The sequence below is a fragment of the Saimiri boliviensis genome, chromosome 14 (assembly GCF_048565385.1).
Source record: "Saimiri boliviensis isolate mSaiBol1 chromosome 14, mSaiBol1.pri, whole genome shotgun sequence".
Lineage (NCBI taxonomy): Eukaryota > Metazoa > Chordata > Mammalia > Primates > Cebidae > Saimiri > Saimiri boliviensis.
In genome coordinates, this window is record NC_133462.1 from 85,793,099 (window position 1) to 85,813,449 (window position 20,351).

General features: G+C 38.4%; 1 protein-coding gene and 1 non-coding gene across 16 annotated transcripts in view; both read left to right on the forward strand.

The window, feature by feature from the left end:
• Positions 1 to 20,351, forward strand: part of RYR2 (ryanodine receptor 2) — a 753,432-nt gene that overhangs the window by 716,487 nt on the left and 16,594 nt on the right. For all 15 annotated transcript variants that reach the window (XM_074385363.1, XM_074385370.1, XM_074385367.1 and 12 more), the window contains 4 exons: positions 262 to 395; positions 7,852 to 7,912; positions 12,264 to 12,410; positions 15,195 to 15,329. In XM_074385363.1, the coding sequence (XP_074241464.1) occupies positions 262 to 395; positions 7,852 to 7,912; positions 12,264 to 12,410; positions 15,195 to 15,329 (477 nt within the window). The remainder of the gene's footprint in view (positions 1 to 261; positions 396 to 7,851; positions 7,913 to 12,263; positions 12,411 to 15,194; positions 15,330 to 20,351) is intronic.
• On the forward strand, positions 1,909 to 2,070 carry LOC120362091 (U1 spliceosomal RNA). Its single transcript, XR_005578091.1, has one exon. It is a non-coding gene; the product is annotated as a U1 spliceosomal RNA (small nuclear RNA).

Below are 20,351 nucleotides of genomic sequence, written 5' to 3' on the forward strand. Positions count from 1 at the left end.
AAAATACAAAAAAAAAAAAAAAAAAAAAGAAAAGAAAATTAGCTGAGCGTGGTGGGTGCCTGTAATCCCAGGTACTTGGAAGGCTGAGGCAGAGAATTGCTTGAACCCAGGAGGTGGAGGTTGCAGTGAGCCAAGATCGCACCATTGCACTCCAGCCTGGGTAACAAAGTGAGACTTCATCTCGAAAATAATTATACACACATATAGTTGATGTTACTTAATGGTTGAAGCCAACAAAATGTTTTTTTCTCATACCCCAAGGTTATGGATAAGTATGGAGAGTTCTACGGCCGAGACAGAATCAGTGAATTACTCGGCATGGACAAGGCAGCTCTGGACTTCAGTGACGCCAGAGAAAAGAAGAAGCCGAAGAAGGACAGCTCCTTTTCAGCTGCGTAAGTGTCGCTTCTGCTCTGTCCTGCAGACTTAGGGGAAAACGTTAATACATTCCAACTTGTGCATCAATTTCCTTTCCTTCAATGTCCAAAGAATAGATAGATGAGGAAAAAATAATGAATATAAAGTCTACTTTTGCACTTCTAGGTATTTGGAACTATGGAATGACTGGATTTGTTTCTATTAATTTTTGAAGGTGCCTTTTAATATTTACAAGAGAAAAGAAAGACTATTCATGTTCTTGACTTAATTTGCTCTGTCTTTAAATGGCCCTTAAATCTAAGTAAAACATATGCAAATACTCAATATATGACTGAAAAATTGTTAATTTTCTTATGTTTTAGAAACGGGAACTATGTAGTCCTTTTATTTAAAATGTTCAGAGGAACTCATATTAATTATAGTTATTGTATTTTTTTGAATAGCAAAGGCTTACTGTGACAGAAATAATTACCATCATACTATTACCTGTAATGTTTATTTGAAAGTGAAACACTCTTTATATACTGCTTTCATGGAATGTTTTAACTATGTAGAAGATCATTGGCTGGGGAGTCAGGCATGGCCCAGATGCTTCCTGAACCCATCTCTTGCTAAGGTTACAGGAAGTTTTCTAAGATACAGTTTCTTTATCTGCAGATAAAATTGAGGTGAATTCACCTGAGTTTAAATGTCTCACACACACACACACACACATATATATATATAATATGAGTATACAAATACATACATACATCTATTTAGCAAATTTAATCAACTGAATATCTGGAATAGAAGTAAAACATGCTTTTAAAAATGTAATTTCTTGTTGCGGTCAATTAGTGATTTTGGAAGAAATACTACTTACTTTCTCTTGACATGATTAGGGATGTTTACTTTGAAAACATATTTATGGTTCTGTGAAGCAGTATTATGTTCTCACATAATCTGTTAGCTAACATTAAGAAGATCGTTTGGCTGGCCTATCTCACTGGTCGTATGTGTTAGAAAATGTATTAGAGCTACTTGGGTCTTTTAAGATGAACTTGTTTTTGAATTTATTATTGAAAAGAACTTAGATAAGCAAATGTGAATTAAGGTACAAAGTATTACTTGAGTACTTTAGGAAAACAAATGTATATTTAAAGTTTGGGCCACTGTATGTAAAATGCAACACAGATGGGCAATCCTTAGGACCTATGTCCCTTATGTTAAAATATCACATGAAACAAGAACTAGGGTGTGAGTGAGACTGAGCATCTCACAGACATTTTCAGGTCCTTAATAAGCAATACAGATTAAATAGTTTTACTGACTTACGCATTTTCTGTGGTCATATTTGTGACTCTAGAAACAAAGTCTGAAGAAACAGAAGGAAAGTTTAGATTGTTTTTCTAGTATGAAGAAATAGTTTTAAATTGGCAAAGTTTTCTACCCTTATACATATTAAACGTAAGTTTGACCCCTAGCAAAGTACCAAGAAGTTTATATGGCATTTAACCCCTTTCATACGAAGAATAAAATTAGAATAATATACTTACCTGGCAGGGGAGACACCATGATCACGAAGAGGGTTTTCCCAGGGTGAGGTCATCCGTTACATTCCGGATGTGCTGACCCCTGCGATTTCCCAAATGTGGGAAACTCAACCGCATCATTTGTGGTAGTGAGGGACTATGTTCGCACTTTCCCCGGGTCTTTAAAAAAAAAAATTATTAGAAAGAATAAAGTTCTGGTAAATAATGTACAACTAAGAAAAAGATTTTCATATAATGTCCCTTTAAAGCTCTTTATTAAAGCATTTAGAAAGGTCGAGTTTTAAAAGATTATCTGATTTCTATATGAGTATCTTATTGTGAACATTCAACTACAAGGATGATTTATGTATTTATTTATCAAACACATCAGGCTTAGTAGGTGCACATTTAAATAAGTGGCCAGCTCCATTCCAGGGGGTGAAATAGCCGCAAGCAGTCAGAAAGGCTGCATTCGTCTTCATTTGTGTCCTCACCACCGGGCCTACCTTACAAGAGCTCCTGAAAGAAGCACTAAATGTGGAAAGGAATGACCAGTACCAGCTATTCCAAAAACGTACCAAATGCTAAAAAGCATTGACAAAATGAAGAAACCGTGTCAACTAACCAGCAAAACAACCAGCTAGCATCAAAATGGCAGGATCAGATTCACACACAACATTAACCTGAAATGTAAATGGGCTAAATGCCCTAATTAAAAGACACAGACTGGCAAATTGGAGAAAAAGTCAAAACCCATCAATGTGCTGTATCCACGAAACCCATCTTACACACAAGGATACACAAGACTCAAAATAAAAGGATGGAGGAAGATTTACCAAGCAAATGGGGAGCAAAGAAAAGCAAGAGTTGCAATTCTCGTCTCTGATAAAATAGACTTTAAAACCAACAAAGATCAAAAGAGACAAAGGGCATTACATAATGGTAAAAGGATCAATGCAACAAGAAGAGCTAACGATCCTAAATATATATGCACCCAATACAGGAGCACCCTGTACATAAAGCAAGATATATAAACCAAGAACTTAACGACCTATAAAGAGACTTAGACTCCCACATAATACTAGTGGGAGACTCTAACACTCCACTGTTAATACTAGATCAACGAGACAGAAAACTAACAAGGATATCCAGGACTTGAACTCAGATCTGAACCAAGCAAACCTAATAGACATCTACAAAACTCTCCACCCAAATCCACAAAATATACATTCTTCTTGGCACCACATCACACCTACTCTAAAATTTACCACATAATTGGAAGTAAATCACTCCTCAGCAAATGCAAAAGAACTGAAATCATAACAAACAGTCTCTCAGACCACAGTGCAATCAAATTAGAACTCAGGATTAAGAACTAACTCAGAACTGCACAACTTAAATGGAAACTGAACAATTGGTTCTTGAATGTTGACTGGATAAAAAATGAAATGAAGGCAGAAATAAAGATGTTCTTCGAAACCAACAAGAACAAAGACACAACATACCAGAATCTCTGGGACACATTTAAAGCGGTGTCTCGAGGAAAATTTATAGCAATAAATGCCCATATGAGAAGCAAGGAAAGATCTAAACTCGACACCTTATCATCACCATTGAAAGAGCTAGAGGAGCAAGATCAAAAAAACTCAAAAGCTAGCAGGAGACAAGAAATAACTAAGATCAGAGCAGAACTGAAGGAGATAGAGACAAACGAAAACCCTTCAAAAAAATCAATAAATCCAGGAGCTGCTTTTTTGAAAAGATCAACAAAACAGACTACGAGCCAGATGAATAAAAAAAGAAAAGAGAGAAGAATCAAATTGATGCAATAAAAAACAACAAAGGGGATATCACCACAGATTCCACAAAAATACAATCCACCATCAGAGAGTACTACAAACAACTCTATGCACACAAACCAGTAAACCTGGAAGAAATGGCTAAATTCCTGGACACTTGCACCTTCCCAAGCCTAAACCAGGAAGAAGTTGAAACCCTGAATAGACCAGTAACAAGGGCTGAAGTTGAGGCAGCAATTAATAGTCTACCACCCAAAAAAAGCCCAGGCCCAGATGGGTTCACAGCCGAATTCTACCAGACATACAAAGAGGAACTGGTACCATTCCTTCTGAAATTATTCCAAACAATTCAAAAAGAGGGAATCCTTCCCAAATCATTTTATGAAACCAACATCATCCTGATACCAAAACTTGGCAGAGAATCAACAAATAAAGAAAACTTCAGGCCAATATCCATGATGAACATAGATGCAAAAATCTTAAATAAAATACTGGCAAACCGAATCTAACAGCACATCAAAGAGCTTATCCATCATGATCAAGTAGGCTTCATCCTGGGAATGCAAGGCTGGTTGAACATACGCAAGTCTATAAATGTAATCTACTACATAAACAGAACCAAAGACAGAAACCACATGATTATCTCAGTAGATGCAGAGAAGGCCTTTGACAAAATTCAACAGCCCTTTATGCTAAAAACCCTCAATAAACTAGGTATCTATGGAATGTATCTCAAAATAATAAAAGCTATTTATGACAAACCCATATCCAATATCATACTGAATGGGCAAAAACTGGAAGCATTCCCTCTGAAATGTGGCACTAGACAAGGATGCTCTCTCTCACCACTCCTATTCAACATAATATTGGAAGTTCTAGCCAGAGCAATCAGGCAAGAAAAAGAAATAGAGGGTATTCAATTAGGAAAGGAGGAAGTCAAATTGTCTCTATTTGCAGACGACATGATTGAATATTTAGAAGACTCCATCCTCTCATCCCAAAATCTCCTTAAACTGATAAGCAACTTCAGCAGTCTCAGGATACAAAATCAGTGTGCAAAAATTACAGGCATTCCTATACACCAATAACAGACTTAAAGAGAGACAAGTCAAGAACAAACTGCCATTCACAATTGCTACAAAGAGAATAAAATGCCTAGGAATACAACTAACCAAGGATGTAAAGGACCTCTTCAAGGAGAACTACAAACCACTGCTCAAGGAAATAAGAGAGGATACAAACAGATGGAGAAAAATTCCATGTTCATGGTTAGGAAGAATCAATATCATGAAAATGGTCACACTGCCCAAAGTAATTTATAGATTCAATGCTATCCCTTTCAACCTACCTATGAGCCTCTTCACAGTACTGGAAAAAAACACTTCAAAGTTCATAAGGAACCAAAAGAGAGCCTGCATAGCCAAGACAATTCTAAGCAAAAAGAACAAAGCTGGAGGCATCACACTACCTGACTTCAAACTATACTACAAGGCTATAGTAATCAAAACAGCATGGTACTGGTACCAAAACAGAGATATAGGCCAATGGACCAGAACAGAGGCCTCAGAGGCAACACCACACATCTACAACCATCTGATCTTTGACAAACCTGACAAAAGCAATGGGGAAAGGATTCCCTGTTTAATAAATAGTGTTGGGAAAGCTGGCTAGCCATGTGCAGAAAGCAGAAACTGGACCCCCTTCTGATACCTTACACTAAAATTAACTCCAGATGGATTAAAGACTTAAACATAAGGCCTAAAACCATAAAAACCCTAAAAGAAAAACCTAGGCAAAACCATCCAGGACATAGGCATAGGCATGGACTTCATGACTAAAACATCAAAAGCAATGGCAACAAAAGCCAGAATAGACAAATGGGATCTAATTAAACTCCAGAGTTTCTGTACAGCAAAAGAAACAATCATTAGAGTTAACTGGCAATCAACAGAATGGGAAAAAATTTTGTAATCTACCCATCTAACAAAGGGCTAATATCCAGAGTCTACAAATAACTAAAACAGATTTACAAGAAAAAACAAACAAATAAACCTATTCAAAAGTGGGCGAAGGATATAAACAGACATTTTTCAAAAGAAGACAAATATGCGGCCAACAAATATATGAAAAAATGCTCATCATCACTGGTCATTACAGAAATGCAAATCAAAACCACACTGAGATACCATCTCACACCAGTTAGAATGGCGATCATTAAAAATCTGGAGACAACAGATGCCGGAGAGGATGTGGAGAAATAGAAACACTTTTACACTGTTGGTGGGAGTGTAAATTAGTTCAACCATTGTGGAAGACAGGGTGGCGATTCCTCAAGGACCTAGAAATAGAAATTCCATTTGACCCAGCAATCCCATTACTGGGTATATATCCAAAGGATTATAAATCGTTCTGTTATAAAGACACATGCACATGTATGTTCACTGCAGCACTGTTTACAACAGCAAAACCTGGAACCAACCCAAATGTCCATCGATGACAGACTGGACAAGGAAAATGTGGCACATACACACCATGGAGTACTATGCAACCATAAAAAATGATGAGTTCGTGTCCTTTGTCGGGACATGGATGACTCTGGAAACCATCATTCTCAGCAAACTCACACAAGAACAGAAAAACACATGTTCTCACTCACAGGCAGGTGTTGAACAGTGAGAATACATGGACACAGGGAGGGGAGCATCACACACTGGGGTGTGTTGAGGGGGACTAAGGGAGGGACAGTGAAGGGTAGGGAGGTTAGGGAGGGATAACATGGGGAGAAATGCCAGATATAGGTGACAGAGGGATGGAGGCAGCAAACCACATTGCCATGTATGTACCTATGCAACCATCCTACATGTGTAGCACATGTACCCCGGACCCTAAAGCACAATAAACAAAATTTAAAAAAAGAAAAAACAATATTGTCATTATGTTACATTGTATTATGTTATATCAATTACTTAGAGTTGGAATATTGAAAGGCTGACGTTATAATTTCTAACCCATAATTCAGTGACAAGTTCTGAAAAAATGAAAATTAAGATGTATATTTTAATGTATGTGTAATCTGCAAAGATCACAGATATTTACTTTAGGATTTATTCATTCAACATTTATGTATTTAGACCTTCAGTGTGTGAGATATTGCACATGATGCTGGGGAGTTCACAGGCTAGTAAGAGAGGCGTATATCCATGTATATACATATACTAGCACCTACAGCTGTAAAACAAAGTGAGAAATAGTAAAATAGTAATAAGAAGAGTTGTCTACAAAACGCTATGAGAACGGAGGAAGGGCTAAATTCCTGCCTGGAAGGAAAAGGAAACAGAGAATGTGAATTTTCTGGAAATGAAAGCAAGTATAAACAAAATTTAAAAGCCCTTTCATTTATAAAATAAGGTAGTTGTAAAATAAATGTGTATAGTTACGCTAGCTTTTTATTAGTTGAATCAAAAAAAGTTATTCTGTTGGAATGCAATTACAAGTGTATATGAAAGTGAAGAAATGTTTGATCTGTACACATGTTGGCCAATTTAGTATAGTTTCAAGGAATAAACATCATATACAGCTTGGCGCAGTGGTTCACACCTATAATCCCAGGACTTCGGGAGGCCAAAGTGGACAGCTGAGGTCAGGAGTTCAAGACCAGCCTGACCGACATGGTGAAACCCCATGTCTACAAAAACATAAAAAATTAGCCAGGAGGGGTGTGCATGCCTGTAATCCAGCTACACGGGAGGCTGAGGCACGAGAATCACTTGAACTCAGGAGGCAGGGGTTGCAGTGAGCCAAGCTGGCACCATTGCATTCTAGCCTGGGTGACAGAGTGCAACTCCATCTCAAAAAAAGAGAAAATGTTGCATATAAAATGAGCTTAGCTAATGCTGAACGTATGAAAAAGAAAGGACTAAAATAACGTAAGACAAAGGTGATGGTGTTTTGTTTTCCAAGATCCTCTAAGAGCACATCATGAAACTCAAGGATTTAGTGTCAGAGTTGGCTCTCAGCTCCTCCCTTGGCATCTGGGATAGAACTAGTTTCCTGAGGTTGCCAAGTCTTGTCCCACTGAGTGTGAATGCCATCAGGCTCTCGCAAGCCTATGAGTCTTTGGTTAATGTGCATAACTACACTTTTTTTTGTTGTTATTACAGACTGAACTCTATTGATGTGAAGTATCAGATGTGGAAGCTAGGAGTTGTTTTCACTGACAACGTAAGCCTACTTCATTATCACAAAAGAAAATGCACTGTGATTAGATAAGTCTGCCGGAGTTCTGCAGATGGAAGGATGGTTATTGACAAAATTTTTCAAATACCAGTTCACTTTATACAGACCAGATCTGGAGAGAGAATAGAAGATATGTTTAACCAGCCCATCTCTCATTCCATTTCTTTCAATAGCTGAAAGATTAAAATGAAAATATATTTACACCAGAGAAAAACTGAGATGCAGATTTGTGAGTATGTTCATTCAAGTTTTAATTGGGCAAGGGCATACTTCGGTCTTACAGATATTAAAAAGAAACTCCTAAATAATTTTAAAGGAACATTAATTGTGCTAAATTTAGGTTTCCCGCAAATTAAGTACATTAAATTATGGAGTTCTTTTTTTTTCTTTTTTTTTATTAATTCTTTTAATATTAATTCTTCGAAAACTAAATATGGGCCCCTAATATGTATCCAAATAAAATGGAAAAACTTACCTATTACTAAAAGCCACAAGGTGTCTCAAGATTTCCCTCTTTAATTTTAGCACTGACTTTTATAGTTAACATTCGTTCCATTCTCCTATTTAGAAGCCTATGGCAGCCCCGACATTCTCCTGCCGGTATCCTTACCCCTTCCCTCATCCAGCCATGTGCCCAGAACTCTGGGTATCTTAGGAGTATTCCCTAAGAGTTCAAAATCATGTTGTACAAGAATCTTTTAGAACCATAAACGATTAATACACTATCGTACAACTAATTTCTCATCCAAATGGAAGCAACTCCCCTGAAGAACAAGAGGACAGCCTCAACTTTGGCTCCAGGGGGCGTTTTCCATTCAAGTGGTCAGTCCATCTTAAGTTCTGTCTGCTAAGCTCAATTTTCCATGCCACTTCAGCCCGGATGCAGCTCATCCATAATATGCATCCTGCCGTGTCGTTTTTTTGTCCTCTAGATAATTTGGGCATGGATAGATCCAGGACAGAGTCTATCTTCAGAGAGCTTTCTGCTACCTTAGTGGGCTTTTATCCACCTGCAATTTTTTGGCTTCTGTGGGCCAATCATCTCTCTACATGTATCCGTTCTTCAATATTACTGCGTCTCTCTGAAACACAGACATGTTCAACATACTTGTTGAACTTATCGTTTCATCTGGTGAAATTCAGATGAAATTCAGAATTCCTAAATTTAAATTTTAGATAACCAGAAGATAGTATTTAGCATCAGTATGTTCCAAATTACTTCATTGGCCATTAAAACTAAACTAAAAATCATTTATTCTTTGTCTCGGATTCAAATTTAACCGTGTAGCATATGTGTAGAATCCACACACACACTTTTGTCCCGGCTTGTCCTTCCTCATCTTCTGCCCATGAATTTTCCTTTTCCTCAGTCTTTGCATTTCTTAATGGCTCATTAGACACCTCCATCTGAATGTCCCAAGACAAAATGTCATCTTCCTTCTCCTCTGCTCCTCCCCACTAAATCTAGTCTTCAGTCTACAATTTTCTCTGTTAGTATTTTTGTTCTTACTACCCAAGCTTAAATTATTCATGTGGACTCCTCTTCCTTCTCCCTCCAATGCATGCATCTGATTATTTGCTGTATCTTGGTCCTGTATGTGTGTCCTCTGTAATTCTCCCTTCCGTCCTTACCAGTTTTGCTTTTTTTTTTTTTTGGCTCTGGTAACCTCACCCTGTGGCTTGTCCTGTAGTCTTCTAATTTAATGGCTATGTCACTTACAGTGTTTTTAGGCAATAGCTTAATCAGAGCAAGCTCACTTCCTCATATGTAAATTGGGGCTAAACATGCCTATTCATCAGAGACCTTACTAAAACAAAAAAAGAGACCATGTGTGCAAATATACTGAACATTGACCAGCACTTCGTAGGTGCTCCAGAAATTTTCCTGAAATGTCATCTTCACACACCATGATCCCTCTTGTGATACTGCAGTGGCACTCAAGTTTCTTTGGGGCACACAGATGTCGTTTACATGCCCTCAAGCCTCTCCCGCACTGCCATACTTCCCCAGCTTCATCTTGCAAAACAGGAACCCACCACTCAAGCCCAATTTTCCTTCCCAAGCAAACTGCATGCTCTTATCTCAGTGTGCTTTTAAAAAAATGCTATTTGCTTTTCTGCCACGTGATCTCTAGCTTCATTCTGTTCCATGTGGTCCTTGAAATCTCTTTACTAGCTCAGCCTCCTCTTTCTGTTCTCTGTGAAAGATTAAGACATATTCCAGTCAAAATGAGGGTGTCCACCCCTTCCCCAACTGGGCAGTTTCTGACCCCACTAGCAAAATGGGCCTTATGCCGCAGAGACTGTAGTCCCATAAGGAACAGCAGCCACCGTGTTTTTGTTCCGCCTTAGTCACGGTCCTCCCCAAAAAGTATATTCATTTTCCAGCCTATGTGAATAATCACATTAATTATAATCCAGGAGACTTCTACAACAGTCCCAATTGTACTATAGCTTTCAGTGGCACCACATAATTGGGTTTCTCCTCGACTTAATGTGACTTATGTAAAGTGAGATGCTTGGTTAATAAAACACTTCATGTAATCTCATAACGAGTAGGTCTCCGCAAACGCTGATTTAGTGAGTGAATAAATCAAATGCAAAGAAAAGAAAGAAAGAAAAGGAGGGAGGGAAAATGATTGGTTCTTTGGTTGGCTGTAGAGCAGGCGTCCCCAAACTACGGCCCGCGGGCCGCATGCGGCCCCCTGAGGCCATTCATCCCGTCCCCCGCCGCACTTCAGGAAGGGGCACCTCTTTCATTGGTGGTCAGTGAGAGGAGCACAGTATGTGGCAGCCCTCCAACGGTCTGAGGGACAGAGAACTGGCCCCCCGTGTAATAAGTTTGGGGACGCCTGCTGTAGAGCAAGGGTTCTTCTGTACTGGGGAACAGTTTTGTCTCCTAAGTGACATTTGGCAATGAATATCTGGAGACATTTTTGGTCGTCATGACTCGGGGGAGAGGTGGGGTCGCTGCTATGGGCATCTAGTTGATGCTGCTTGCCATTCCTACCATGCACAGAACAGCATCCATAATAAAGGATTATCTGATCCAAAATATCAGTAGAGCTGGGTTGAGAAAGCCTGCTGCCAAGTAAGAAGTCAATAAATGTTTCTCTATCAGAGGAGAAATAAGAACAATTACAGTTTCTAAAACGGAAGTCAATAAATGTTTCTCTATCAGAGGAGAAATAAGAACAATTACAGCTTCTAAAACACTTTAAAACAGTGTTTTCAAGGAGAATGACACTGACCATCTCAGAACAAACTAAGTGAAAATAAAATAAAGAACAAACTGAGACAGCTAATTAGAATTATAAAAATGGATAGTGTACGAAGATGAAGTAATTGGAGTAATTATAATAGAGTGAAATCAGAGTTGCTAATTTTTTCTAATTGACAAATAATTGTACATATTCATGGGGTACCTAGTGAAGTTTTGATAAATATAAAGTGGGGGCTGCAGTGGCTCAGGCCAGTTGTCCTGGCACATGTGGAGGAGAGGCTAGGAGTTCAAGACCAACCTGAGCAACATAGATAGCCCCTCATCTGTTAAAAAAAAAAATTAGGCCGGGTGCGGTGGCTTACGCCTATAATCCCAGTACTTTGGGGGACTGACGAGGGTGGAACATGAGGTCAGGAGTTCAAGACTAGCCTAGCCAAGATGGTGAAACCCCGTTTCTACTAAAAATACAAACAAAAAAAAAAATGACCAGGGCGTGGTGGCGTGTGCCTGTAGTCCCAGCTACATGGGAGGCTGAGTCAGAGAATTGTTTGAACCTGGGAGGCAGAGGTTGCAGTGAGCCAAGATTGTGCCACTGCACTCCAGCCTGGGCGATAGAGCAAGACCCTGTCTCAAAAAAAAAATTAAAAAAAAATACACACACACACACACACACACACACACACAGAAAGACACAGAGAGAGAGAGAGAGAGAGAGAGAGAACGTATAGTAATCACATCAGGATAATTAGCATGTGCATTTTCTTTAACATTTATTATTTCTTTATGTTGGGAACATTTAATATCTTCCTTCTAGCTATTTGCAGCTATATATTATTGTGACTTGCAGTCATCCTACAGTGGTACAGAACCCTGGGACTTATTTTTCTTATCTACCTGTCACTTTGTATCCCTATTCCTCCCGCCCTGTTCTCCCCAGTCTCTAGTGTCCTCTCTCCTAGTTTTTACTTCCATGAGCTTAACTGTTTAAGCTTCCACGTGTGAGTAAGAACATGCAGAGTTTAACTTTCTGTTCCTGGCTCATTTTGCTTCACATAGAACAACAGTCACGTCTTCTGTTTTCTAACATGTTTTCGCCCTCTTTTGTCTTAATAGTCCTTCCTCTACCTAGCCTGGTACATGACAATGTCTGTTCTTGGACACTATAACAACTTTTTTTTTGCTGCTCACCTTCTCGACATTGCTATGGGATTCAAGACATTAAGAACCATCTTGTCCTCAGTAACTCACAATGGCAAACAGGTAAGAGCTTATCTTTTTTCCCCCTTGCAGAAAATAAAAAAGCAACACATCAAACAAACATAAACTCATCCCTCAAATGACAATGTCCAGTTTCAAAGATTTTTTTGAAGGGAGGGTCTCCTAGAGCTAGCCTCAAGTCTTGGCTTGACTTTGGATAAATTAATAGAAAATCATAAAAGTACATACCTTATCAGATTTTTGTGAAAATGAAATAAAAACAAATGTAAATGCCTTAACACAACCCCGGGCACATATTAAACATTTAGAAACTTAGTTGTTATTTCGTTCCTAGTAGAGTGTTTGCTCCATTTGCTATTATGGGGAACCAAAATATGTTACAGGATCCTGATGCACTCATTGTGTTCATTGTAAGTTATGAGATGCTGCATTGTAATGTAATATTTTTAAACTGGATATTCATGTACTCTTTACTTTTAACTTGAGCAAAAAGGATAATATTTCATATTTGAGAAGGTCATGCAGACTTGGAAGAAAACTGGTCTAGGTCCAGAAAATGCACTTACGTTCTAATGGAACCCATTTGTAATGTTAAAACTTTCCATTATCATGACACATATCAGGGAAGGATGCATTTATTAATTCATTTGCTATTTTTCAAGTGTCCACTGGGTGGTAACACATTCCATGGTCGTTTTTTGGATTAACAGAATCCTTACATTTTAAAGTAATTGCCTCTCTAAAAGCCTTGAACTGGGTCCACAGTTAAGTCCACATTATTTCTATCATTAGTTTTCTAAATTTCGGCTCATGATTCTTACACATGTCACTTTAGATTCTGTGTATGACTGATGTGGCACGGCAAGTCCTGGGGCCAGTGACAAAAAGTCTATTTATTTCATCAGTCAGTTAATAAGTTGTGTTTGAGCTCCCAGTATATGCCAAGAACTAGCGATGCCAAATCTATGTGTGTTTCTGCATAAAAGATCTGGCGCTGCTTTCAGTTTCTGAATTTGTGGGGTTTATTTCTTTTTGACGTGTCAAATTTTCTTTTTTTGTTGTTTTTGTTTTCGTTTTAAGATGGAGTCTTGGCCGGGCGCGGTGGCTCAAGCCTGTAATCCCAGCACTTTGGGAGGCCGAGGTGGGTGGATCACGAGGTCAAGAGATCGAGACCATCCTGGTCAACATGGTGAAACCCCGTCTCTACTAAAAATACAAAAAATTAGCTGGGCATGGTGGCACGTGCCTGTAATCCCAGCTACTCAGGAGGCTGAGGCAGGAGAATTGCCTGAACCCAGGAGGCGGAGGTTGCGGTGAGCCGAGATCGCGCCATTGCACTCCAGCCTGGGTAACAAGAGCGAAACTCTGTCTCAAAAAAAAAAAAAACAAAAACAACAACAACAAAAAAAACAAAAAACAAAACAAAACAAAACAAAACAAAACAAAAGATGGAGTCTTGCTCTGTCATCCAGGCTGGAGTGCAGTGGTGCAATCTCGGCTCACAGCAACCTCCACCTCCTGGGTTCAAGTGATTCTCCTGCCTCAGCCTCCCACATAGCTAGGATTATAGGCGCCTGCCACCACACCCAGCTAAGTTTTCTGTTTTTAGTAGGCACAGTGTTTCACAGTGTTGGCCAGGATGGTCTCAAACTCCTGACCTCAGGTGATTTGCCTGCCTCGGCCTCCCAAAGTGCTGGGATTACAGGCATGAGCCACCCTGCCTGGCCTCAAATTTTCATTTGCAGAAATATGTAGAGCCTTATAGTCCTAAAACAGGTAAAATACACAGAAAGTTACAGTGGCCTTGTACTTCATTTATAGAAATGAATTAAAACCCTCTGTTAAGAAAACATATTTTCTCCAGATAAAGTGATTTTGTAAAGACTTAATCAGCATAGGCTTATAGTTAAGACCATATGGATGTCCTGTAATCAGAGAAAGTACACATAAAGACAATGTATGTTAGCATGGTAGAATTTCTGTGATGCAACCAGAAATACATTTTCACCAACTTGGTGAAAAGCCACATTTTTAGCATATACATTCTACCAAAAATACAATTCTATCATATACATATATCTATTAAAAAATTAAATAATAATTTGGAATTAAAAACAGATTACCTAGAGCTGAAAGACCTTTCAAACGGAGACTTTAATTACAGATTGAGAAAAATAGCATTCAAAATAGTGTTGGTCATTAGCTGTCATGTTTTTCACTTTGGTCATTGTTTACAAAGCAAGATTTCTCAATTTTTAAAAAATATTTATAGTATACATTATTACTGGTTGTGTGTCCCCAGATTTCAGGAGCAATACAAATTTCTATTCAGTTTTAGGATATGATTGAAAATAAAAAAATAATTTACAGTCATAGCAAAAAATGTGTTTTATTAAGAAAGTAAATTATTTACAGAAAATAATCCTCACAGAATTGCGTGAACCCAGGAGGCGGCGGTTGCATTGAGTCAGAATTGCGCCACTGCACTCCCACCTGGGTGACAGAGCAAGACTCCATCTCAAAAAAAAAGAAAGAAAGAAAATAGCCCTTATAAAACGAAGAAAGTGCTTAGTATCTATACTCTGCAGTAGCTGATTAAGTAGTCAAATTTTGCATAAAATAGTCTGATAACTTGATAAAGAGAATATGAAAATGAATGTCTGCATCAGGGGCTAATAAAGGTGAGAAATCAGTTATGGATCTCATTAGCTTCTAGTAAACACAGCTGTGTTCTCACTAGCGCACTCGCCACCCACGTAGATGTCATATATGTCAATCGTATGTCCTCCATTTCTAATAACTGTTCCATGTCACGTTGCTTTCCAGCTCGTGTTGACTGTTGGCTTATTAGCTGTTGTTGTGTACCTATACACTGTGGTGGCGTTCAATTTCTTCCGAAAGTTCTACAATAAAAGTGAGGATGGTGACACGCCGGATATGAAATGTGATGATATGCTAACAGTAAGTTCATAATCTTTGATCTCATATGAATGAAAAAGTCCCCTGCTTCTGCAGTTTAAGTAATTGTGTATTTATTCTCTAACAGCGCAAAAAAGAAAATAGTCTAAACAATAGAAAGTTGCATAGCTCTTTAAAGAGTCAGCAGTTTTCATTTTTAGCAGAACATCAAGGACCTTTTCTGTCACTTTTCCATACATGCTGCACAGCCTAATTATTAGTAGAATTGTTGAGGAATGTAGTTAGAACTCGAAGGAGTAATGTCATCACTTTAGTCTGTTCACATATCCCAAGACAGCAGGTAAAATTATTTCCCAGAGAACATTTGGAAGCCTTAGTTTTTTGTTCACCTGAATGACTTTAACTGAAATTACTAAATTTCAAAAATTTAGTAATTTAGTAGTTCTTCATAGAACTACTAGTTTTTTATTTTATATTGAGTATCTTGGCTTAAATGTATTTTTTGGTCTTGGTTTTCAAAAATCAGCAGCTGTTAAAGCTTTCATATTGCTGTAACTCTAACATTGACAAATGAGAAGTTATCATACATGAGATCTCAGATCAGGAAGGGTAACACGAGACAAAATATGTATCACTAGCTGGAAAGAGCTTATCATTTAATAAGCTGCTTACTAAAATACCTACCTAATTTGTGTTGGGGATGTAGGTATAGAAGCTGACATAATGATACATAAATTACTCTAGAAAAAAATAGCCCGAAAGAGCGATGAGATTGACCAGTATTACAAAGACTAATAATTAAGATAGTTTTATACTAAAGAATGACAAATCAGTGGCACAGAATAGTTCAGAAACACATGCAAATACTCATGGAAATTAAAAGGTGATACAGTTGCCTTTTGAAGTAATGAAATTAAAAATAATTTAATAAATGGCATTGGTACCATGGACAAGCAGCTTGGGGGAAGATAAAAATGAATACCAATCTTGCTTTTTAATTAAAAATAAATTCTGAATTGAGCATATTTAAATGAATAAGAAGGAACAATAACAAGACAGAATTTGATGCCTTAAATAATAGTAATACTCATTTTTACGTGGAGAAGTGTCTGACTGACATAAAACCCAGGAACCATGAATGCATCAACATGATTTGAAAAAAGAGTAACTATAAACAAATTCCTAAAGACAAATGATAAACTGGGAAAAAATGCATTTAACACCGTAAGACAGGGCCAGTCTCCTTAATCTACCAAGCCCTTATCATGTCAATATGAAGAAACAAGCCAACAGGAAAACAAGTAAATCACATGACCAGACAATTCACAGGAAAATCAATTCAGTGGGCTTGTAAATTTGAAAAGATGTGTAGCCTCTGTTAAAGTGAAAGAAATGCAAATTACAGGCGAGTGTCATGGCTCACGCCTGTAATCCCAGCACTTTGGGAGGCTGAGGCAGGTGGATCACGAGGTCAGGAGTTCAAGACCAGCCTGGCCAAGATGGTGAAACCCCCGTCTCTACAAAAATACAAAAAAATTAGCCAAGCATGCTGCCGGTAATTTTAGCTGCTTGGGAGGCTGAATCAGAGAACTGTTTGAACCTGGGAGGTGGAGGCTGCAGTGAGCTGAGATCGCACCACTGCACTCCAGCCTGGGTGACAGAGCAAGACTCCATCTCAAAAAAAAAAAAGAAAGAAAAGAAAGAAATGCAAATTAAAACAATGGAAAAACAACGTTTTCCCTATCAGGTTTGCAAAGTGTTCACGTTTGTTAAAACTCATAGTTGGTGAACTGATGGGAAAATCAGCACTTTTGTGACTCTGGTTAGGTGTTTGAATTGACAACAATTTTAGAGAAGTTTTGTGATATCTATTCAGTTTTTAAGTATATATATATCCTTTGACAATTAATTCCACTGCTAGTAATTTACCAGAGTAATTAATTCAGAGGCTTAAAGCCTCTAAATGTTCAAGGACATTGGCTGCCCTCACAAGCTAGGAATAATCTAAATGATCATCAGTAGTGTCCTGATTAAATCAATTATAATAAATCCATAACAAGTATGCATCTGTTTAAAAATGAGAGAAATTCACATATACAGACATGGAGAGACATACAAATTACATAATTGAGGAGAGACATACAAATTACATTTTAATTATGTTTAGCTTAAAAAAAAAACAAGATCCTGATCAGTATGATAGGATCCTAATTGTGTGATATTATATATATATATATATATATATATATATATATATATATATATACACACACACACACACACAATAATTCATATTTTTGACACGCTAGAATATGCATAACATTTTTCTGGAGGGATTTATTCACGGACACTGTGAACAAGGCTTCCTCCAGGGGTAGGACCACAGATCACAGGAGAAAGAAAACTGTATACTTTTCATTTTATAGACTTTAGTCCTGTCTGAATTATTGATACTATTTCTTTTTATCATACTTTTTTTTTAATTTTTAAAAACCTAAAACAGTTTTCTCCCCACCATGTTATAAAAGATAATCTGCTGGCCTGTAATCCCAGCACTTTGGGAGGTTGAGGCAAGCGGATTATGAGATCAGGAGTTCGAGACCAGCCTGACCAACATGATGAAACTCCATCTCTCCTGAAAATACAAAAATTAGCTGGGAGTAGTGGCGGATGCTGATAATCTCAACTGCTCGGGAGACTGAGGCAGGAGAATTGCTTAAACACAGTGGAGGTTGCGTTGAGCTGAGACTGTGCCACTGCACTGCCTGGGCGACACAACAAGACTCCGTCTCAAAAAATAAATAAAAAGATAACCTGCCTTCTGTTCTTCTCCAAATTATTATAACTACATACAGGGACTGTTTCCTAGCAGGGAGGAAAGAGCAGGACATACAGGGGGCTGACATGAGGGAATTAAAGGAGAGAGGCTGAGGGGAGCTCTGCTGAAACCCTGTGTTCCATTTTGACCCACCACCTGTTCTTGAACCCTTTATTTATAGCCTGAGTTTCTTATCTGTGTCAAGATATTTTTCTGTATTTAAAATTTCATCGCAAATGATCATTAATATAGAGTTGCCAGTCCTTCCTCTCCTTTAAACAAATTTTTTTTTTTTTTTTTTGAGACGGAGTTTCGCTCTCGTTACCCAGGCTGGAGTGCAATGGCGCGATCTCGGCTCACCGCAACCTCCGCCTCCTGGGTTCAGGCAATTCTCCTGTCTCAGCCTCCTGAGTAGCTGGGATTACAGGCACGCGCCACCATGCCCAGCTAATGTTTTGTATTTTTAGTAGAGACGGGGTTTCACCATGTTGACCAGGATGGTCTCGATCTCTTGACCTCGTGATCCACCCGCCTCGGCCTCCCAAAGTGCTGGGATTACAGGCTTGAGCCACCGCGCCCGGCCCACAAATATTCTTTTATTTACTAATTTACAGATCTTCAGACAAGATTGTCATTCTTTAGCTTTTCAATATTAGGCATTTTGTTCTCTTCCCAACTTTCTTTTTAATAAAAAAAAAAAAAAACTTGAGAATAAAGAACTGTCAAATGAATTGCAGGTTATTTTAAAATTGGGGATACCTAATAGCTTGTTGACATAAAAATTAATATTCACTTTTTGTAGGTCAAGATTAATTTTTGAAAGCTTGGAACAAAAGGGATGCTTTTGATGGAGAATGCAGGGTAGAGAAAGCTTTCAACTCATCAGTCCATACATAGTTGGCAGCAGAGCAAATCACACTGTTCATGTGAAAATCATTTATAGTTTTCAGTATTTCCTGTCATTACTGCTGTTCTGAGGTGTTTCGCATAGGACTTTGTGATTTCCATGTGCTAGTGACCTATCTGGAAGACACAGAGTGTCAGAGCTGAAAGGACTCTGATGTTCATGGTTGTTCATCCATAGTTAATTCCTCCACTGGAAGAAAATGCCATCCCCGTTACAAATGCACAGTCTGGTAATGGAGATTATTTATCAAGTGCTTATATAGCACTCGGATATAAATGATATCGTGCCAGGTATTGTCTCGAGAGCTTTACAAATAGTAACTCATCAGTCTCCTAATAACTTGTTGCTGTAGGCTGGCACTGCTATTGTAGGAGATTGGTCAGGGTGGCGGGAAAATTATAAGAAAGATGCATACCTTCTTGGAAGGCCGGGAGATTTTGCAAATGCTTCAGGAAAGGGTTATGGCTGAAGGCGGCCTAATCCTCTTACTTTGAGCTAATGGCAAAGGTCAGATGACAAGGGAGTGCAAAGGAATTTATCTAAGTAAGTTTACCTGTGTCTCTGGAATCAAACCTTGGGTCATCCATGTGCAGAACTGTCCCCTACTTGGGGGATCCAGTGTTAATTACCCACAAACGGTGTTTGCTCGAGACCTTTGTCATCAAATCTCTCCTGAATAAATGTGAGCACCTCTGGCTTATTGGGGCTGCACTTTCTTGTCAGCCGTGCTAAGCCTTGTGGTCCCCTAGCCGCGCTCACAGGCAAAAGCTCCTGTGTCTGCGTACTCCCTTCATCCGTAGCTCAGCCAGAGTCTGCAGGACAGACTCAGCATGGTATCATTCCCATTTTACAGATGAGGAAACTGAGCTATCAAGAGTCTGAGTAACTTGTTGTAACTCACACAGGAAGAGGTTACACTCTGTAACCATTACTCTATGTTATACTAACTCACAGACAGTCATTTCATTAATGCTTACGTTATTCATTTGAGTGATATTTTTATACCAGGCACTTGTTAAGGATCAGACTTGAGTAAGTACAGTCTCCGCCCTCATGGAGCCTGCATGGTAAGCACCTTTCTAGAGTTTCTGCAAAGCTCATTCTTTTTTCTAAGAGCTTCCAAAAAAAAAAAAAAAAAAAAGAATGCTCCAGAAATTCCAGAAGTTTTGGGAAACCCTGTGTATCAGTATTCCTATTGCATACAGAATATGTAATATGCTATACAAAAGTAGTGAATTCACCATCACTACTCAAATATTGCAATTGAGAAGTTTCTTTAGATGGCTACTAGACAGGGAAATAAAAATAACTTCTTAATGTCACATCATACTAGCGTGGA